General features: G+C 52.0%; 7 protein-coding genes across 7 annotated transcripts; 4 read left to right on the top strand and 3 right to left on the bottom strand.

Annotated features, from left to right (window-relative positions):
- The first annotated feature begins 244 nt into the window (after positions 1-244).
- On the top strand, positions 245-3,480 carry K489DRAFT_338607 (WD40 repeat-like protein). The gene is made up of 2 exons (XM_033602230.1): positions 245-427; positions 501-3,480. Exons 1-2 carry the CDS (start codon positions 410-412, stop codon positions 3,186-3,188), a joined length of 2,706 nt encoding a protein of 901 aa, XP_033459982.1. The 5' UTR covers positions 245-409; the 3' UTR covers positions 3,189-3,480.
- A 403-nt stretch (positions 3,481-3,883) lies between these two features.
- On the top strand, positions 3,884-4,824 carry K489DRAFT_401476 (putative ssDNA binding protein; the record flags this gene model as incomplete). Its single annotated transcript, XM_033607023.1, has 3 exons — positions 3,884-4,152; positions 4,316-4,404; positions 4,468-4,824. The coding sequence occupies 3 exons, from the start codon at positions 3,884-3,886 to the stop codon at positions 4,545-4,547; spliced, it is 438 nt and encodes a 145-aa protein (XP_033459981.1). The 3' UTR covers positions 4,548-4,824.
- A 2,290-nt stretch (positions 4,825-7,114) lies between these two features.
- Positions 7,115-9,231, top strand: K489DRAFT_221124 (Pkinase-domain-containing protein). Its single transcript, XM_033599732.1, has 3 exons — positions 7,115-7,364; positions 7,443-8,776; positions 8,862-9,231. The coding sequence occupies exons 2-3, from the start codon at positions 7,592-7,594 to the stop codon at positions 8,991-8,993; spliced, it is 1,317 nt and encodes a 438-aa protein (XP_033459980.1). The 5' UTR covers positions 7,115-7,364; positions 7,443-7,591; the 3' UTR covers positions 8,994-9,231.
- An 873-nt stretch (positions 9,232-10,104) lies between these two features.
- K489DRAFT_338597 (cytochrome c oxidase) lies at positions 10,105-11,150 on the top strand (the record flags this gene model as incomplete). Its single annotated transcript, XM_033602229.1, has 3 exons — positions 10,105-10,183; positions 10,412-10,575; positions 10,683-11,150. Coding segments are annotated over 3 exons (368 nt in total), but the record flags the coding sequence as incomplete, so codon positions are not given.
- A 46-nt stretch (positions 11,151-11,196) lies between these two features.
- On the bottom strand, positions 11,197-13,299 carry K489DRAFT_221032 (GTP-binding protein). The gene is made up of 7 exons (XM_033599731.1): positions 12,966-13,299; positions 12,870-12,898; positions 12,800-12,814; positions 12,714-12,738; positions 12,330-12,651; positions 12,015-12,270; positions 11,197-11,939 (listed from the first exon to the last, which is right to left on the bottom strand). The coding sequence occupies exons 1-7, from the start codon at positions 12,992-12,994 to the stop codon at positions 11,476-11,478; spliced, it is 1,140 nt and encodes a 379-aa protein (XP_033459978.1). The 5' UTR covers positions 12,995-13,299; the 3' UTR covers positions 11,197-11,475.
- Positions 13,300-13,411: 112 nt separating this feature from the next.
- Positions 13,412-18,968, bottom strand: K489DRAFT_319943 (uncharacterized protein; the record flags this gene model as incomplete). The annotated part of the gene is made up of 9 exons (XM_033601420.1): positions 13,412-13,585; positions 13,637-13,948; positions 14,002-14,971; positions 15,047-15,649; positions 15,762-16,070; positions 16,125-16,570; positions 16,796-17,833; positions 17,888-18,752; positions 18,808-18,968. 9 exons carry the CDS (start codon positions 18,966-18,968, stop codon positions 13,412-13,414), a joined length of 4,878 nt encoding a protein of 1,625 aa, XP_033459977.1.
- Positions 18,969-20,161: 1,193 nt separating this feature from the next.
- K489DRAFT_220888 (uncharacterized protein) lies at positions 20,162-21,044 on the bottom strand. The gene has a single exon (XM_033599730.1). It carries the CDS (start codon positions 20,675-20,677, stop codon positions 20,207-20,209), a length of 471 nt encoding a protein of 156 aa, XP_033459976.1. The 5' UTR covers positions 20,678-21,044; the 3' UTR covers positions 20,162-20,206.
- Between the last annotated feature and the right edge of the window lie 471 nt (positions 21,045-21,515).

The following is a 21,515-nucleotide window of genomic DNA, read 5'->3' as shown; positions in this document are numbered from 1 at the left end:
AGAGAGGAATCCGCCGATAGACGACAACGAGGTTTCCGCCTTCTGTTTCTCTCTCCTTTCCTGAACCCGAATGTTGTCTGTGCGCCGACCTCCATTTCTGGCGAATGAGAAGAGACTAGTCGACTGTGACCCTGGACGGGCGGCAGGCGGGAAGTCAATTTGCGCTTCAGGGCTGTGGGGACTCTGCGCGCGCTGCAATGGATAATTATTACTACACATCCACAATTCGCTAGCAGAAGAGTGAACTTTTTTTTGGTCGATGCTATTCTGTATGGACCAACTGCTCAATAATTGATCGCGCCACACTATGCAGTAATATTTTGCTGCTATAACATATCGCTTATTCGCGCACACTGACGGCGTCTTCGCAATCACGTTTGGATAAATCGTTCGAACGTGCAAACTCACAATGAAGACTGATTTCCAGGTAAGAGAATCTTCGGCATGCACGTGATGATGCGCAATGTGCAAGATGAGCTGAAGCTGATGACCAAACCCAGTTTTTCAATCAATTGGGAACCGTCTATCGAAGAGGAAACCTGGTATACAGCATCGATGGGACATGTCTGCTCTCACCTGTGGGCAACAGAGTGACGGTATTTGACCTAGTCAACAACAAATCTCACACATTACCATTTGCACACCGGCACAACATTAGCAGGATAGCGCTACATCCAAGGGGTCAATTGCTCCTCACAGTTGACGTTGAAGGCCAAGCAATACTATCACATCTTCCACGACGAATAACTCTCTACCACTTTTCACTGAAGGCGACTGTATCCGCTCTGGTCTTCTCACCATGTGGCCGATATTTCGCAGTCGGCCTCGGGCGCCGAATCGAAGTCTGGAAGACGCCAGAGACGCCTGGGTCGCGCCAAGAAGACGGCGACGAGGAGGCTGGTCTGGAATTTGCGCCGTTCGTCCGACATCGAAGATATGTCGGGCATCACGACACAGTCCAGAATATCGAATGGAGCAGTGACTCGCGATTCTTCTTATCAGCGAGCAAAGATCTCACAGCACGAATATGGAGTTTAGATCCGGAGCCAGGTTTCGAGCCCACGGTGTTGTCTGGGCATCGCACCGCCGTTTATGCAGCATGGTTCAGCAAGGACCAAGAGACGATTTATTCCATCTCGAAAGACGGTGCACTATTCCAGTGGCAGTATCTGCCGTCAGAGGGTGCAGATCCCGAGAACATCGAGGAAGACGACGAGAGATGGCGGATCAACGGCAGGCATTACTTCTTCCAAGATCAGGCCCATCTCACCACGGCGGCATTCCATCCATCCTCTAATCTACTTGTTTCCGGATTCTCCAACGGCTTATTCATGATTCATGAGCTGCCAACTTTCAGCGAGATCCATAAGCTCTCGATTGCTGCTTCCAACATTGATACTGTCTCTATAAACCAGACTGGCGAATGGCTCGCCTTTGGATCCTCCGCGCTCGGCCAGCTTCTTGTCTGGGAATGGCAGAGTGAATCTTACATTTTGAAACAGCAAGGTCATTTCGACAGTATGAACGCTCTCACATACTCGCCCAGTGGCGATCGAGTCATCACCTGTGCCGATGATGGCAAGGTTAAGGTATGGGATACGACCTCAGGCTTTTGCATTGTCACGTTCACGGAACACACCTCTGGTGTCACAGCATGCGAATTCGCTAAACGCGGAAACGTGCTGTTCACGGCATCGTTGGACGGTAGTGTGCGCGCTTTCGACTTGATCAGATATCGATGTTTCCGGACGTTTACAGCACCAAAGCGGTTAAGCTTCAGTTCGCTCGCTGTGGATCCCAGCGGCGAAGTCGTCGCTGCTGGCTCCCTTGACGATTTCGACATCCATATTTGGAGCGTCCAGACCGGGCAGCTACTTGATCAGCTCAACGGGCACGAAGGCCCTGTTTCAAGTCTTGCATTTTCGCCAAGTGGTGGCAACCTCGTCTCAGGGAGCTGGGATCGGACTGTCCGAATATGGTCCATTTTTGGCAGAACACAAACTTCAGAACCTCTACAGTTGCAGGCCGATGTTTTGGCTGTTGCGGTAAGGCCAGATGGTCGGCAGGTTGCGGTTTCCACACTTGATGGTCAGTTGACCTTCTGGAGCATCAGTGAAGGTACTCAAGAGGCAGGTCTAGATGGCCGCCGGGACGCAAGTGGAGGCCGTAAAATCAGCGATCGACGAACCGCCGCGAACGTGGCTGGAACGAAGAGCTTCGGCACAATAACCTATAGTGGTGATGGAACCGTCCTCCTTGCTGGTGGCAACAGCAAGTACATATGTTTGTACGCGGTCGAGACAGGAGTGCTCCTTCAAAAATTCGCTATCAGCGTCAATCTCAGCATTGAGGGTACACAAGAATTCCTGAACTCTCGTCTGCTCACTGAGGCTGGACCTCAAGGGCTTCTTGACGAGCAGGGCGACCTCTCGGACCTTGAAGATCGCCTCGACAAATCGTTGCCGGGCGCCAAGCGCGGCGACGCTGCTCAGCGTAAGGCAGCACCGGAGGTCAGAGTCCCAGGCGTTGCATTCTCCCCCACTGGTCGAGCATTCTGTGCAGCGAGCACCGAAGGGCTACTAATTTATTCTTTACCCGACGGTGCTGCTTTTGATCCATTTGACCTCGACGTGGATGTAACGCCTGCCAGCACTCTTGCCATATTAGCCAAACGCGAGTGGCTCAAAGCCCTGGTTATGGCATTTCGACTCAACGACACCAGACTCGTGCGGCGAGTCTACCGCGCTGTGCCTGTCAACGACATTGCGCTCCTATCAAGAGACGTACCGGACGTTTATCTTGCACGACTTCTGCGCTTCGTCGCTGCCGAGGCAGAGCAGAGCCCATATCTCGAACTCAACCTCTGTTGGCTGGAGGCATTGCTCAGCCGACACGGACGTAAGCTCAAGGAGAGACAAGGTGAATTCGCGGAGGTCACCCGCCTTGTTCAAAGGGCCATCGGTCGAGTCTCTGGCGACATTCTGGCCGTGGCGGAGAAAAACAACTCGACCGTAGATGTTTTGCTGAAGCGACCTCGGGCTACTAGGGATGGAGACGCTGTGAAAGCGAAACTCAAACTGATAGAAAGCGAACAGGCGCCTGTTGGTAAGGAGAACATCGAAGACGGCGACGAGGACGAGGACGAGAGCATGGTGGATGGAGAGGAGGAATGGATCGGTCTCGACTGATTATTCGCACTGACGATGTGAATGTACGATGGGACTTTTGCTTTGCAGTCTGGTTGACGAGAATTCCCGGGCCTTTGCATGTGGAAATCGTGGAAGATATGATAGGTCAGCAGCTGGTTTCGTGGAACGCTCATTGACGTTTGCTTGTCAAATGCACGTTTCCTTGCCTCATTTACTTGTCAGATGCATGTTCCCATTCCTGACATCAGCCGTTGGTTCTATGGTAAGCCCCCATAGTATAGATCACACCCAGGTAAGCAGCAATGCACTCAACAAGATGATCAATGTCTTGACGCATGAGGAAACAAGCATGAAAGCAACCCTAGCAGACAAGAGGCTCGTGATTGGGACCATTTGCTCCCTTGACCGTGCATGGTCTCTAGCGTGCTCACTACCCCGGCAGCCCCCGTGAACGGACCAGGCGCCTGTCCCGATTGAGAACAAAACTGCTTGATGGGAACACGACTGGGTGCCTCTTGATTGGTCGCGTCGCCAAAGACCCTGCTCTGCTTTCGTGAACCCAACGCGTCTTTCACTACTCCTGGCCTTCGTTTCGCGACCCGCATTCCCAATACCATCAGCCTTGTCAAAAACCATCGCCCCGCTCGGTTTGACCTTGCGCAATCCTTCCAACTTCCATCAACGCTCATTGAAATACCATCGCACGCAGCGCATCGCTATATCACACCCTCACAATGCAGTCCATTCGCCAACAGATGCCGCGCGCCGTCCGCGCATTCTCCACCTCTGCTCCTCGCCCTCTCGCCAAGATGCAACTCATCGGCCGTCTCGCGGCGCCCGCTGAAGCTACTCCCACATCAACTGGTCGCGAGGTCATCAAGTATGCTCTTGGTGTCAGCCAAGGAGGCAAGAATGAGAACGGCGAGCGCGCCGTCAGCTGGTTCCGGATTGCGAGCTTCGCCGAGGGCGCACAAAAGGATCTGCTGCTGAGTCTGCCAAAGGGGTGAGTATTTCTTACTCACCGATGATCATTGAGCTGTAGCTTGTATCAATAATGCAGCGTCTCCGCGCGCGTGTTTGCAACGCGCGACCGCAGTTTCGTTGTCGAGGACAAGACATCGGGAGATTCAATTGGAAAACTGCTGACGTCTTTATCCCGCTTGCAGCACCCAGCTCTACGTCGAAGCAGAAGCACGTATGGACAGCTACACAGCTCAAGATGGTACTCAGCGCACATCGCTCAACCTTCTAGCACGTAAGCATTGAACTCATGGCATGCCCACGCATCGTTTGACGGATTCTGACTGCCATGCGCCAGGCAACTTCGAGGCTCTATCCCGCCCTCAGAACCGAGGTGAAGGGAGTGGCGAGGCCAGTGGAGAGGCTGCTTCGGCATAAATGAACAATGCTCGGCGCGCCAGTCTAAGACGGCAATATGGTTTCGATACAGGAAGCTCTTCTTCAGAATCAACACCACGACTTGAAGTATTTTCATTTGTATTGCAGGGTTACTGCTATTTGCGACAGCGAGGGACCTTTTGGCACAGTGCTACTCAGCACACGCGTGAACAAGAATCGGAATTTATGATGTGTGTAAGAGATTTGTTGTATACCAATTTGCCATGCTTTTTCTACATCTTGCCCGTCCAGTCGCCTCCCTAGCTCACCACGAGTTGATGGGCAATCGTCCCTCAATCCGGACAAAGGTGAGGCCTCGAAAACATCTGACACCCGAGACATCGAAGCAAAACTTACGTCATTTTGGGCATCGATAGCCACGGATGTCCGGCATCCAACTCCGAAAGATTCGAATTCCTGTCGTGGAACATGAGTGACGGGCATGCCAAGGATGATGATTGCGTTCGGAGTTCTCCGTTTGCCGTACAGCCTGTGCGATGCCTAGGTGTGATGTGAAATCAGGCGCCGCCTTGGCCTGCGAACGCGATGTCATAATCATCGTGGGTGCCAATTGCGGGGGCCCAACGGAGAGCCGCAGACAACGAAGATAACAACCAGGGTTTTACTTGATTTCCAAGGTTCCGTCGGCCGCGCACTGGCAGCACGGTCATCACTCGGGAGATCGCCGCGTGCAGCTTCCCGTCTTCGCGGGAACGCTGCCGATCGATAGGCTCGACACTGCGTCACGTCAGAATCCGCGGGAAACACTTTCATTTGCTGGCATGTCTGCATGCGCTGCGGATGTATGTCGCTAAGTTCTGCAATGCAGGTTCAGCACATTCCTCACATGCATCGCGCCCTACTCCCTCACGTCCCTGTCAGCAAAACCGATGTAACAGTGCACAAATGTGTCATCTGTTGTCGCTTCATTCCCGATGCCCTGAACTGAACTCCTTCCAGGCGGCGGAGCTTGCACGTGGTCTCGGCAGAGGAAAGCCGTGGTGGACGCGCACGTCAGAATCGATGTCAGAATCGAGCCCGAAGAGCATGGACAGGGGCCACAATCCAGCAAAGGGTGTTGGAAATGCAGCCAGATTCGTTTGTTGTCTATCTGTCACTGTGTCTTTTCCCTCCTGCTCCTCCTGCTCCTCCTCCTCCTCCCCGCGTCCGCCCTCTCATCGGTAGGAGAATCCGGGCCCGAAGCCCTCCACTGCCCGCGTGCTAGGCCGGTCGATGATTTGCGTGCTGGGATAGACTGTGGGAGGTCGAGGTCCTCTAGGTGGAATTGATTGGGAGCAATAATTCGCGCATTCCCCACTTCACGTACCATGACCAACCGCTTCCAACACCACCATCACCACGACACCGGCCTCCTCCCCCCATTACGATGATTCATGATGATCGTATTCCTCCGCTGCGTCCGAGGAGGAAAAGGGCAGGAAAGCACGGGACTACGTATTGTAGGAACCTCGATCGTCTTCCCCAAACGAAGACCGGATTCGGCGACCACGCGATCTATGCATCTGCTGAGAATATCGGTTGGTGATGATATCCATGGACGATGGAGCATGCCCGCAGCAGGTGTGTGCTGTGCTGCCCACCTGCATCGTCAAGGCGACTCCCTCTAGCTGGCACAATCCAAATACCTACCTACCAGCAGGACTAGCATATTTGATTGATAATGATAATCGTCATCGTCGTTGTTCCCCTAAGCAAACACGCATGGCAGGCGCGTGGCACGGCGACGCCCGTCCAACCGCACCGCAAATTTCACACCGTCATCTGCTGCTGTGTGTTGTTGTCGTGTGAGAATGAATTTTCCCGCGATCCGAAGGGCTTCACTTCGGCGCGACTCCAGCGCAATTTTCACAGTTTATACATAGAAGGGTCCTGTAGACAATGCCCCCCTCTCGTGCCTGCTTCGACATTCCCGACCTACCACCCGCTTCGGACAGTTCCACTGTTGTCTCCTCGTTCGTCCAAGGTGCCTACCGAGACTTGCGCTGCGCTCAATCCTCCGCCCATCCCCCATACCACCATCGGCCCACCACATATCGCTAAAACATCACGACCATCCGTAACCCGCGTGGGCCTGTGGACATCTTCCTTGCCTTATTGCGCCACAGAGCATCCTGCCCACGTCTTTGAGCGAGTCAACGCGTCTTGAAAGCCGCTGCTTCCGAGCCCCGCAGCTGCGGAAATCCTGTGAATCACTCGCTGCCCAGGTGATCGCTGTGCGAAGAGCTGCCCAGTTGGGAAGTTGACGCCGATTGACGTTTGTCAGCATCGGCACTACCAGTGCGCAGGTCAGGTCGCATCCCGGACCGACAGCCTGGAAAGTCTGGAAAGTCTGCGCGCTCGGTGCTGACGTGCAGAAGGGAGTGCTTGCGAGAGATTGAACAGATCCATCGGATTGTGCCCGCCGCGGCCTACAAACCGTGCGCCGCGCGCAAGGCTGTCCTACCTGATTTACATCACTGTCGTCGTCCTCCTGCGGGTGTGTTGGAGCGATTCCTCGCCGAGCAACTCTATCGACTCAGGCATTCGTCAGCGGAAGTCCTGTGTGCTACTGGATCAGCCAGTCGATCCCTCATGTGAATTCCGTCGCAACCATTTCAACGAACAATTCAAACCACGAGCACGAATTCTGGTGGCGCGACACAGTCACGACCTCACTGCGTTTATATAGTATCCGAGAAAATTATTCGACCGACGCTGCAGCGCCAAGCTCGTCTTGCGCCACACTTGTTTACACCGCTGTCAGTCATTCGTAGGATCGCGTCAAAAACTAAGAGGAGCGTCGTCTGGCTTTCAGCGGTCCGTGTGCCATCATGGCGCTCTCGCGTACTCCATCACAAGTCGACAAGAAACCTGAATCAATATCAAATCCGACAGGCTCATCTACTTCCCTCGAATCACACAAGCCAAACGATGGGCTCTCGCCGCCTCCAGCTGCAGATGCGGTCGCTGCTCTACCGGGCGACAAAGCTGTGCGGCCAGCCGCACCGTCGAAAAAGCCGACCTTCTCCACGCGGCTCTCGCGCATGTTCGTGCATAAGGAAGGCGGCGAAGGTTCAGCCAAGGACGAACCACGAAGAGATGCTCCCCTGACGGAGGGAGTTGTTGTCGAGAATGGTGACGCCGAAGTTACTTCACCCAAGTCAAACGGGAAATCGTCGCTCTACCGAACTCTGTCTAAAACCGATACTCCTCGAAGTGGATCCGACTCGAAGAAAGAGAAGCTGGCAGAGGCCTCAACTGCTTCAAAACGATTCTGGGTCGATGAGAATGGCGAACATGGGCACAACCTGAAAGGCGCAAAGCGACAGGACAAATTGAGCGACATGTTCCGAGATTTCATGTTGGGAAAGAAGAAGGAGCATGTTGAGGAGCAGCCTTTGTCGCTGATGTCGACATGGGTCGATCAGATCAAGAGTGAAAAGACGGCCGGAGAGAAGAAGGGCGGCCCGAACACTGCAGCCACATTGGTGCAAAAGTACGGGAAATGTCAAGAGATAGTCGGTCGCGGCGCCTTTGGCATTGTGCGAATCGCACACAAGGTCGACCCGAGCAATCCCAACCAGGAACAGCTGTATGCTGTGAAGGAGTTTCGGAAACGGCCGCAAGAAGACGCGAAGAAGTACAGCAAACGATTGAATTCCGAATTCTGCATCTCATCGTCCCTTCGACACCCAAATGTCATACACACTCTCGACCTGCTTGAAGACTCAAAGGGCGATTTCTGCGAAGTGATGGAATTCTGTGCTGGTGGAGACCTTTATTCTCTGGTTCTTGCGAATGGCAAGCTTGATAGCCCCGAAGCCGATTGCTTTTTCGCTCAGTTGATGCGAGGAGTTGAATACATTCATGAGATGGGTGTTGCCCACCGAGATCTCAAGCCCGAGAACCTCCTCCTCACAACTCGGGGCGCACTGAAGATTACCGACTTCGGCAACGGTGAATGTTTCCGTATGGCGTGGGAGACGGAGCCTCACATGACGGCCGGGTTGTGTGGCAGTGCGCCCTACATCGCGCCGGAAGAGTACACCGAGAAGGAGTTCGACCCTCGCGCAGTTGACGTTTGGGCCTGTGGTGTCATCTATATGGCGATGCGCACCGGCCGACATCTCTGGCGTGTAGCGAAGAAAGACGAGGATGAGTTCTACGATGCGTACATTCGCGGACGGAAAAGCGAGGAGGGATATGCTCCAATCGAGACGCTTCATCGGGTAAGTTTCGGCCCCGTCTTTGCTTTCACTGGATCTTGTTTACCAAGCTCGAAACGGATTTGCTGACATTATTTGGTGATCGCAGGCTCGATGCCGCAATGTCATCTACAGCATCCTGGATCCTGCCGCTTCTCGCCGGATATCTGCCCATCAGGTTCTGAACTCTGAGTGGGGTAAAGGCATCAAATTGTGTACCGCCGGTGAACAGGGATTATAACACTGCGTCAATGACGACGACGATCGAAGCTATCAGTCATGGCCCGGCACACCAACTTGATTCCGGACCGCTTGGCCTTCCTTCACGGGCCTTGAAAGATGGCGCTCTGGGCCCTACCCACGAAAGCCAGTTGCAAGCAAAGATCAGAACACTCCTGAGGTCATCTTGATTCGACATCACGGCCGTCTGTCCCTCATAAACACAATCTTCACAGTTGCCCGCCGACCTCGCACGCGACTGACTGCCAACATTATTTACCTACATTCACCAAACTCCTTCGCTCTCTTCCCAGTAAAGAACTATCGCGACTCAATTGGACTCGTGCGCCGCACACCACGTTGGGATGATTATTACGAGACACGAAACGATTACAACGACGGTCTTTGCCAATAGATACCCAGATAGCAAAAATGACAAAACTGAACATTTCAAAAGTGACCATTATAGCCCGACCTCGGGAGGCAATGTTTAGCTGACTAAATACTATTGAAATCGACCTCAGAGACGTTGGAGCTTGAGTGCTCGAGTTGTGCAGGTTGTAATCTCAAGTGCCGCAGTGCTACGTCGTTTGCGATCAAGAACATACGCCGTAAGTGTGAATACAAGCAATTATTTGGCAAGGTGGGCGCGTCGCAGTGTTTCCATTTACGAGATTGTTTTGGGCATCGCACTGCATCAATAGTTATTACTTTGGAATATAGCCAGTACACAGAACTGCAATTTTATAAGACTTTATGCCTGAGGCCTCTCGCTTAAATTGTGACGCACCGGGAAAGTCCGGCAGTGAAATCCGAAACACGTGATATTCTCCTTGCCAAGGCCCTCGGAAAGTCCAATGCTCTCACTCAGGCTGGCTGGAGAGACCAAGCAGCCAAAGCAAGACGTGTGAAGCTTTTCTACAGCTCCTCGTCATCACATTCACTTCCAACAATCACCAGCAGCACCGCCGACGCCGCCGCTCGTGCACCACCACCACCACCGACCGACCTCTCCACTCCAATAATGTCTTCCGCCGCTCTGGCTCGCGTTGCGCGCGCAGCCTTCTCCGCTCCCCGAGTCGCTCGCCTGCGATTTCAGCCAGCCGTGCAGCAGCTCAACATCAAGCCTGCCGCCGCTTTCTCCACGAGCTGCAAGAAGCTGTCCGCCCACGACCCGCACGCCGAGGAAAGCTTCGAGGAGTTCTCTGCCAGGTACGGAACTCTCATCTGCACATGATGTCCAATGTTGGAGGAGGACGCGCTATGGATGGAGCACAACACGCATGATGAACATTGGCGCGTCCGAAGGATCAAAACTTCGCTTGGAGGTCCTTTGCAAGGAACAACGACACCAACACATTTGCCGGTCCCTTCGCGTGATAGCTTCTTTACTGGGTGCTACACAGGCTAACCAAGGGCATCGTCGTTGCTTGACTATAGATACGAGAAAGAGTTCGACCAGGTTCAGGATGTCTTCGAGCTGCAGCGTAACCTCAACAACGCCTTCGCCTACGATCTTGTCCCCTCCACCTCCGTCATCACCGCTGCGCTGAAGGCCGCCCGAAGGGTCAATGACTACCCCACCGCCGTCCGGATATTCGAAGGTAAATCACCCACCATTCCAGTCACGAGCAAGTCTCGGTAGTTGGCGGGGCCCTGCGATTGTCATGACATTCGGACTAACCTTCCCTTCTTTTCTTGCGACATACAGGCATCAAGGCCAAGGTCGAGAACCAGAGCCAATACGACGAGTACGTCAAGGAGTTGCAGTCAATCCGGGAAGAGCTGGGCGTGAACCTCAAGGAGAACCTCTTCCCCGAGAACACGAACGCTTAGGGGGACATCAGTGGGCATTGAAACGCCAGAGATATACACCTGTTGCAGGTAATGGCTGTGCATTGGGGGGATGCAAGCATCTGAGGTGGTCAACCTGTATACCTTTTTGAGAAGGAGCGCATCAGAAGAAGAAGTCGAATCAACAGGATGCAGCTGTATACTTGCCTTTTCTCTTTTCCGCTGTGCAGATGAGGAGACAGAGAGGCATGAAGACGGGTGTGTGGAGGGAGAGCGGCGACCTTGACATCTTCCGCGAGAGAATTGGCATGTACCTTTTGCATATTAAAAGACTAACACTGTATTATGCTGTCCATATATACAGCTCCTCAAACTCTACTGCCCGCGCGTGAACGCTCGTCTCGCATGCATTTCATCGTCTAGACCCGAGAGCACAACAGGAGAATATTCTCCCTGACCTGACGCGCGCATCATAACATCATTGAAAGTTCAACGCCGCTCATTGATCTCTGCCCGGTACACTTGGATACATTCCGTCAATCGCACATGCAGACTGTATCATGTCCCGATCTGGGGACCCAATGCGGGAAGCATCTCTCAACTGCGGAAGCCGAACGAAGAACCAAGAACACATCGGAACAGTGGGTTGTGGGGTTATAGGTCTGGAAACAAGAAAATCTAAGCGAAGGAGATGAAGAATCCAGTTGCTCTCAATTCTGCTTCGTCGACGTCGCCAACCCGCTCTTGCTCCCCACAATGCTCACGACATCCTCATCCGCCACCACGTGCGCCAGGCCGACGCGCTGAGGCACATGGCGGGCACTCGCGCCCCAGACCAGCGCATACTTGAAGCTGTGTTTGAGGTCGCGATGGATGGCGTCGCAGACGTCCTCGATGGAGCTGCCGCTGCGGACGATCAAGGCCTCGTCGAAGCTGGGCTCGTCGCTCTTGCGCTTGGTGTAGATGCGCATCAGGCGCAGCTCGGCCCAGCAGCGGTCGACGACGTCCTGAATGCCCAGGTCCAGCTCGCAGCTCATGACGACGGTGTTGGGCTCACGGGCCAGGGCGTCGAGGAAGGCGAGACTGACGCTGTCGATTTTGTTGTAGACGTAAAGGCATTTGATGTACGTTCGGTGGTCTTTCATGATGACGTCGATGAATTGGTCGACCGTGGCTGGACAGCGGTGCTACAGTTAGCAAGGAAATGTAATCGTGGGGAAAGAATTTCACATGGAGAGGTCGTTCGTACCATTTTCATCTCGCACCAGGACTTCACAGTTTAGCATTCGGTAATCGCGCAAAATGTTGTACAGCATCTTCTCGTCAAGATTCTTTGGTGGCGAGGCGAAGGTGATCTTCATGCCGCCTGCGGTCTTCGGCTTGAGGTAGATGTTCGGTGGGTCTTGATTGAGACGGATCCCGACTGCTTCCAATTCTGCTTCGAGCAGAGCCCGCTGTTCGGCACGCTTGGTAGCATCAAGGACCATAAGGATCATATCGCTTGTCTGTGAATGAACAGGGGCTATGAGTTCTCTGAATGCTCCATCGATGCTATCATGCTCACCTTTGCAGCCGAAATGACCTGCCGTCCACGACCCTTGCCTTCGGAGGCACCTTCGATGATACCGGGCAGATCGAGCACCTGGATTTCCGCACCGCCATACTCGAGCACACCGGGAATGGCCGTGAGCGTTGTGAAGGAGTACGCAGCGACCTCTGATTTTGTCTTGGTCACCTTGGAGAGGAATGTGGACTTGCCCACTGAGGGGAACCCAACGAGAGCGATTCGAGCATCACCCGATTTTGAAACATCAAAACCTGTCCCTGCAGCACCTCCGGCGCCTGGGCCGGGTTCGAGCAATTGGGCACGAAGTCGGGCGAGTTTTCTTCACACATTATCAGCTGAATGATCGGCAGGTGGGCCGCGAGAAGCCTTGCGTCAGCTCACCCTTTGAGTAGACCAAGATGATATTCTGGATGATTCTTAGCATGATTGAATTTGATTGATGTGTGTCTTGATTGAGCACGACGTACCCGTTGCCTTATTTTCTTTGATCGGTCAGCGATGGGAAAAGCTACGTGTTGTCGCATGTGTTCGATTTACTTTGGGTTCTTTTCATCTCCTCCTCGATCCTATAAGATTTCGCGATCAACTCCCACTCAATTTGGTATGATTCGGAATTGCGGGGGCGATATTCACTCTTTGATCTTCTCTGTGATATTCACCATCTTGGCGACTTGGACTCGCCGTTCGGCGGGTTATTAAAACTCGAGGAGGTTCTTGGTAGACTGGTCTACGGATATACCGCTCACTTTACACGGAACACAGCGAGTTGATTTTGCAAACGAGAGCATGGTGGTGAAGAGATGTCGTCCAAGGGGTCCGTGCGCGGCCATCATCACCATTCCAAAAGCTCGATCTTCCATACAGTGCCATGCGATGTATTCTCAGACCTTCCGAAATTCATCATCAATTCGCATGGTGATTCAATTAGAAGCTTCGCGGTGGCACCCGAGTCATTCTAAATCAGCACTACCCTCTGCCGTAGTATATTGTGATGATTACATTCCCACATCAAGATCTTGCAACTTGCTTTGCTTTACAACAGATCGTGCTACGACTAACCATAGAGAAAATCATCCAGCTCACACACCAGGGACAACAGACCAGGTCTCACCGGTGAAGATGAGGGACCCATCGAGCCTCATCTGCTCGGGATCAAGGTATACTGTCATGCCGATGTGATCCATCGCTAGTCCAAAAACACGACAAACGAGGTAAACTTTTCTGGTCTGGTCCGAATCGTGGATATCTTTCATCTGCACAATGTTAGCGACTCCGCTTCCAACCTCGCATGCGTGATCACCTACCCTTTTATACTGAAACTTGCTCATGTAGAACGGCGTTTGGCAATCGCTTGTTGTGGTCTTGACCTCGATGAAGTACTCAGGCGTAGCTCCGCTCCACCGTTGCCGCTCGAGGTAGCCAGAATCAATAAGCAGATTTGTGAAATCCCCCCTGGCGTCAGAATAGACGATGTCGGCAGTCTCTCTCCCGCCAGGCCAGTCCTCAATGTCAGCGTAATCGGGATGAAGGCGCACACGCCCTCTGATCTTGCTCTGCCAATTGTTCCGGCCCTGACTCCAGCATGACAGATTAAGGCGCTCAAGTAGCTCGAAGACCTGCGCAATGTTAGTGGTTGCATCTCCAGAATGCATCGTCAGAATAGGCCTACATAGAGCTCGCCAGCTGCACCGATTTTGAAATCACGCTCCAGTTGACTCGATGACCGAAATCTCTCATAGGTCTCAGTGCTATGAGAGGTTGTTGCTGTATTGATGTCTTCAAGTCCGGGGAGGGAAGCAAGAAGAGCAGACATGCTGAAAGCTCCTTTCGATGGGAATCCCGCCACTCTTGCCGATGTCACCACTCGTTCAAGGATTGCGCGGTACAATCTATCCTCGCGTGTGTTTGCGTCATGAATGGTGGTCGTGACTGGACCTTGCATGGGACGTTGTGAAGAACGTCGTGCGTCGAATGAATATTGTCGTACAGTTTCCTCTCCGCGGAATGTCTCCGAGAAGACCGAATTTGTCGCATCGCCAGGTATCAAATCACTCTCGGCGCTCTCTGTGAGTATCGCCCCCGAGAAAACCGGATTCGTCGTGTTGTCGGGTGTCAACTCGCTTTCGGCGCGCTCTGTGCTCGCGTGAGTATCTGCAGTCAGGTAGTCGCCTTCTTCTCCAGATTCAGTCTCCCGGGAATATAGATCTTCGGGCGGATCGGGATCCGAGTTTTCAATGGGCACATTTACAATGCCCCGACGGTCCAAGATGTCACCGACCACAAAAGGGCTGACTGCTAGGATCGCTGCTAGTGCTGATACACTTTCAAGGCTCACGTCCTCGCGGATATTTGTCATAGGATCGCGCATAAGCCAGTCCTCCAATGCAACAGGAAAGACATCTGCGAAGCATAAGGCTTGTTGTTTGCGGTCCAACGGGACATAAACGATGAGCTTCAAGCCCTCTTCCACGATATGGATGTCACCTGATGTGGCCTCCGCCACAACGACGGGACCGTCTTGTGAGATTCTTAGCTCGGAGCGGAGACCGTCCGTTGCTAAAATTCGAGCGGTCTGTAGTGTTTGGTAAAGTGCACTCATATCTTGGGAATATCTAGGACTCTGGAAAGTGCCCGCATGACTATGAAGATGAGATCATTATGTGAAAGTTCTGTGAAAGTTCTGTGATAGCTCTGCGAAGGTCTGATGTACTCACCGTAAGATAGCGTGAGCCTTGAAAGTCAAGGCACGCTCTGGACTTGAGATTTCGCGATGGGTGTTGCCGGTCATTGTCGTGAATACCTTCACAGTCGCCGACAAGAACCGGCCCCGTAGGCCAAGACAAGTGAGAAAAGTATCCAATCTTCTTATTTCGTCCACACTGTAGTCCAGAAGTTTTATTTTCCCGAAGAACTTATTTGAAAGATGCTCGCGATCTGCAATACTAAATGCAGTCGCGAGTGACTTCAACGACTTTTGCCCATCGGGTTCGACAACAACAAAAATCGCTTTGTCGTGTAACACTGAATAGTCAATTGGGGTCTCATTTACCTGAGCAAGGGAATTGAGCGTCCAGATGGCGTTTTTCACTTGGTCAATGGTTGATTCAGAATTCGTGGCGCAAAGTTCGTCAACTGCCATCTGTGTTGTCAAGGTTCGGACATCCACGACTTCGACAAAGAAGTCCTCGAGATCTTCATAGTGTTTGTTGAGATTCACCTTATGCTGGAGCTCTGTAGTTCTCGACCACAGACATTCAGAGGTTTTGTGCCACTTTGAGTTGCCCGCATAAATGAGGCCGTGCTCCTCAAATGCTTGACTGGTCACGAAGAGTCAGTATACACTGCTGTGCGATCAATGAGATCCCTTGTACCGACCTTATACGAGCTCTGTATCCGTCGTAGTCTCCATCGTCGCGTGATAACAGCCACTCCATGAGGTAGTCGTAGATGCAAAACACTTCAGAAACAGGCAAGGATGTTCCCTCTCTTTTGAGACTTTGAAGTTCGATTAGTATGGTTGCGCAGTCGGCGTCGCCAATTTTCAGCGATTTTGAAAAGAAGTTGAAAACATGATCGAATTGGTCGCCGCGAAGGAAAGCCTCGTATCCTCTGCGTAACGGGCGTTTTGAGTCCATTTCCTGTGGCCCGTCCCATACACACAGTCCTGAGCGTGCCCATTCCCGAGGCTGCCCGTCTTCATCGAGTACGAGAATGCATGCAGTCTCTTGAAGTTTGGACCTGTGTACAAATTGTCAGCTGTTGGAGGACTCGATATATTTTTGTGCCACTCACAGAAACGGTGGGTGTGGACCATTTTGAATAACTTTGGCGTAAATAGCGGCGTAGAGATCAAAGACACGCTGGATCCGCGTCATTCTTTCGGGATTGGAATTTAGATTAGTTAACGATAGCAGCAAAAGCCTGTAGAAGTTCCAGTCATCCTCAGCCTTCACTCCAAGTTCCTCGTGCAGAAAAGACCACTTCGGATCTAATCTGTGCCCGATTCGCGCATCTGGAATTTGAAGAAACACAAAGTCCTCTTCGGGCTCCAAGTACTTTGCGCTCAGCTCGCACAGCTTCGGAACCGGCAGATAAACGTTCGACAGCTTCTTGCCACTAAACCCAGCGCAATGATCAAGTACGGGCGCCGCTGTATCGACGAGAGCGGCTTTGAGGGGTGGATTTGCTTTTATGAAATCTCCCTCATGTTTCCACAGATTTTCCAGTAGACCGAGTAACTTTGTGGGTTGATTCTGTGCGACATATTTCCATTCTGCCGACAGCTCATTCTTATCCGGAGATAGTAGACTCAATCTATCACGAACACCGACACATTCACGAAGCCAAGCTTTCCAATGCAAAGGCCGTGTGGGCTCGCCGGACCTTGTTCCAGGCAATGGTCGTCGAGACGGAGTTGCTGTATCTGTGACACTCGGGATGTTTTCGAGGTATATGGGGTGCACAAGTGATATTGAAAACTTCATACAGCCGTCCGGGCACTCGAGCAGCATCTCAGGCCCGTACGGATGGTCGTTCGGATAGTAAACATCCTCGGCCGTGGGCGCTACGTAGCGCATGGATCTTTCATACATCTTGATATTCGCTAGCTGCCGGTCCGGTGAATCAATCAGTGGGTGTACCAGATAAAGGTAGTGGAGATCGACTTTGGATTCAGTCAATGTTACGTTTCCTGTTTGCGAGCGATAACGCTTGAGGATCAGTGTCTTCACTTCCGAGATGGGCGCTTCCATGGAGCTCCGCCCCATAAGGGCAGAGAAGAAGGAAAGCCTGTCTTCGTTGCGCACCGCATTTGGATCCAATGTTGAAAGGCCGAGATGGGATGGGATTGAGATGCCTCGCGTGGTCGGCAAGTAGACTGGGCCTTGACTCATAGCCACAAATGTTCCACTCGTAAGCGGGAGAAGATCCATTCTTTCAAGTTCTGTGTATTTGAGCCCGGTATACATATCCTCAAGTAATCTGGCGACCTTTGAGTGCCAGGACGCCGAGGTCAAGTAGCCCTGCATTTTAGAGAATATCGAAGAAAGATCTTCGCGAAGTAATGCCATGAACCTTTGTTCATTCATTTTTTGAAGTCCATACAATTTCAATCGAGTCAAATGTGCCTTTCCATATGAGTCCGAGATGAACGAATCCTGCCGGCCCAGGAGAGGCTCGCCTCGGTCATCACGGAACTGATCATCGAGAATCATGACATCTTTGATACTTTTGAATTCGTTCATGAGTCGCGATCTGATAAGTTTTGCGTTCTCCATTAGATCCTCGATTTTTTGGAGCATTGGTAACCAGAATTTAGAACAACGCTTGCGTGACGGAAGAAATAAGGGCCAGGTACAACGAAGGTCATCATCCTCGCAGAATTCGTAGGCAGCCTGTAAGAAGGCGGCGGCGATTTCGTTACGCAGGCCGATGTTTCTGAGAGAGTCCTCATTGATGTCTTGTCGGTTGGCAGTGGTGTCGAAGTCTGCATGCACGATGAACTATGATATATTGTCAACGATCAGACCTGCTCAACGTAGAATGTGAAATCTTACGTCAAAATCAGATTCTCGTATCGGAAGGAATGCGAAGAGGTCCTTCCTTGAGCCATTATCATCAACCAATGGTTCGTTTTTGGCCGACAACGGGAAGGCTAAAATGACCTCGGTCTCTGCGGAGGCTTGTTCAAGTGTAGTCTCTCGGTTCTCGCTCCTAGCTACATCTCGCGCGAGGTACTTGGTGACATGATAACGCTGTGTCTGAGAAACTTTCGGTCCAAGTGAAGGTCCGTGAGCCGTTTCGAGACTGATGCCATGGTCTGTAACATCGCTGACTCGCAGAACATTGTAATTCGTCACCACGCCATCCTGATCATAGAATGTAATTTCAATGCGCTTGAGCTTCTGAAGGAACAGTAAGCACGTTTGCTGGAGTGACGAGAGCTGCTTATCAATGGTGTTACGAAGGCGTTTGAGCTTTCCGGCATCGCCATCCTTGTGTAGATAAAGTGTGATACGAGTCACAGAGTCTGCAAGATTTTCCTCTGGCTCGGCCCAGATAGGAGTGATCATTCCCAAGGCCTTACTTTCCGGCATGTGCTCAAAAAAGAAGGAATAGTGACCGGATTGAATGTGAACTTTCCAGGCGGCGATGAACACTGACTTGAAGCCAATACCCTTGGCACCGATGTATCCGTGGAGGCCCGATTTGGAACTTTCTCCCACCGAACTGATGGCATTGATGTCTTTCTTGGTAAATCCATCCTCGTTGCATTCTATCACGACCCGGTCGTCTCGACAATGAAAGGAGACGAACGGCGCCTCACCACGCGCAGTGGCTCGCGTAAACTTGTTATCATCTGCGTTTTGGAGCAGCTCGAATACGAAACGAGCATCGCTGCTGTACAGATTTTTGGCGAGGCTTGAGTTTGGTTTCAGCAACAATCTTCTGACAAAATCACAGGAGGAACACATACGCCGTAATGGAGACCGAGGCAAGCCGGGCTGAGTGGTAAAGTGCACGTTCGATCCTTGGCCGCTTGTCAGGGTCCAAAGTCGCCATGAAAGCTTCATCAAGGTAGCCACGCTCTTCGGCTATTTGTTCGATAATGGCCTTGGCCTGGTCTTTATTCGCCATTGCTTTCTCAATGCCTTGAGGCAGGAGATTTGGGACAGCACAGTGTTCGGGAGTTGCAAAATGGCACTGCACATCCGAGGACCAAGATTATATAGATTAGCATTCCACGTCCGTCCAACCAATCTAAGCGCTGGCATGTATGTCTGCTGCAGGGTCATGTTTCAGCCCCCAAAACCTTAGCCATTCACTCATGATTATGTTTTCTCGGACTCAATAGATCAGCATGTGTTGTCTGTAATGATCTAAAGAGCCTTGTTGGTGCTCGAGCGCTGATTTGCATATCATGCTAGTTTTGATGTTGAATCGTAAATGCAAAGTGGAACAACATAATTTTCCAGGCATGACTTGGAAGAAGGAGTGAGCAGTGCAGATGGAGTGGGGTCTTCTGAAACTCCGTTTGCGGCACAGCACGACCAGACGCACAGTGGCACGGCCTACCTTGCGCATCTCTCCCTCGATGGTGGCCAGCTCGATGCAGCATATCCGAGGAGTCTTCTTGTGCCCATTGACGACGGGATAGAGGGCAGGTTTCCCGAATGTCGTGAATTTCTGCGCTCGGCTGTGCTGGCGCACGCGAGGGCGTCCTGGTCCATACCGTGTGAGCTATGGAGACTTGTGACGCTGATATCTGCTCGGTCGGTCCGTCGAACTTCCATGGACAAATTTAAATCCGAATCAACTTAATTGAAGCAGATGAATGATGACGGAGACAGACGAAGGGGATTTCGTGAAGAGTTCTATTGAGCGGACAGCGGTCCGCAGCGCCCGACCGGCACGGATCGATCATGGAAAGTGCGACACTGAATCCCTCTTGAGGTTCTGATGAATGCGTGTTGGATCATGTCGCATACTACCTAGGTAGTATGCACAGTGTTATGATCTCCCACATCTGGGCAGGGTCGTATGAGGTAGCTGGTGCGACGGCCACACAGGCCCATACTGAAGGACTCCGGGCTTCTGCCATTCTGTCATCCTCCCTCCATTCGAACGAGGATCGTCCGGCATCCCACACAGAAGCGTTACGCCTGCCGCCAATGAACGATAAGTATTGCGACCGTGCGGGTCAGATGCACCGCCCGCGCACATACAATCACTGTCGCGACACTGTGCATTTACGGCACCAGCAAGAATTGTCTATACTTGGTTGAAGTTGATCTAGCACGTCTTGGTTGTGTTGGTATATGCGCGCTGGCACTGAATCAATCGACTCACCCACGATCCCAACCCTAGAGACGAGGTCATCCATGAATGGCTGGCAGTTTCCTAGGGATTGTTATGTAAATGCTGACAAACGCCAATGGAGGAACTGACGCACGAGCGAAGCGCCAACAGGGAACACGCAATCGTTCAATTGAGCCATTCAGCACACCGTACGAAGCCAGAGAGACGCAATCCATTGCCATACGAAAGTACGAGGCGAGCCATCCTACAGTCGGCGATGGTGCGGAGACGCCCCGACAATTGGGGCTTTGTTCACTCATTCCGCCGGTATAGAAGCCTACTGTCCATAGAGACGCTCGGAGGAGAGGGTCGGCGCACTCTTTCGGAGGTCGACGTCCGCCCACCGAGTCAGCTTTGCCCGGGCACTGCGTAGAATCCTTGCATTTCCTGGTTCGCAATCTACCGTAATTACAGGTCTGCGGCACCATTATGACACGTCCTACACCATACACATGAACGTGCCCCGCCCATACGAACTGCGTTGTCATTATGTATACTCCGCTGGGTGTTCGGCAATGACGACGATCCCAAAAGCAGGGAGATCCGTCGCCAAGTTTGCTGTTTGCTGCGTCGCCTTTCTGACCGTTCTCCTCTAGCCGGCTCTTTCCCCACAACGTCGATCCCCAAATGATGTGCCGAGCGAAGAGCGATAAACGACGAGCTTATTTTGCGGACCTTGGTTTCGTGCGTGTGTACGAACCAGTACCAGAATCTGGTCTTTGTTTGTTTCCAAAGGTGTGGTGCTTCGGAGCGAAATCGGACCTGGCATGCGCTCCACTTGTTGTGCAATCGAGAGGATAATATATATATATATATATATAACGTAATCTATCACCGAGCGGGCCAAATCACCGAACGGGCCATTTTGTCTTGGCATTACAACTGAGGTGACTACAACCGTTGTTTATTCAACCACACACTTAGTTATACATCTGCTATGCTAGGATATGGTTCAGAAGGAGCATCTCTATCTGTCTGGCAAGTTCGTGAGTTGTGTCCAGCTATTCCGCAGTTTCTACATCGTCGTTGAGTTGGAGGTCCTCGTTCAGACTCAGCTTCATTACAAGTCCTTTTTGATCGTTGAGCACTTATCCCCGCCTGTGCGCTTGCCTGTGATGCTCTAATACCATACTCTATAGATCCACCTTGCTGGATCTGCTTCCGTTTACGCGATCTTCTCTTAGTCAAGACTGCTAATTGCTCTTCAAGCTCTGTAATCCGTGCAGATTGGAGCACGTTCTGATGGAGCATCAATTCAGCACCTTTAACTAATTGTGAGAACCCTTCTTTAGCTTCGGGCGGAGACCTAAGGAAAGAGCGGCTAAT

This window comes from Dissoconium aciculare (genome assembly GCF_010015565.1).
Source record: "Dissoconium aciculare CBS 342.82 unplaced genomic scaffold K489scaffold_6, whole genome shotgun sequence".
Taxonomy (NCBI): Eukaryota; Fungi; Ascomycota; class Dothideomycetes; order Mycosphaerellales; family Dissoconiaceae; genus Dissoconium; species Dissoconium aciculare.
Note: the sequence above shows the minus strand (reverse complement) of the source record. Positions and strands in the feature narration are given on the sequence as shown.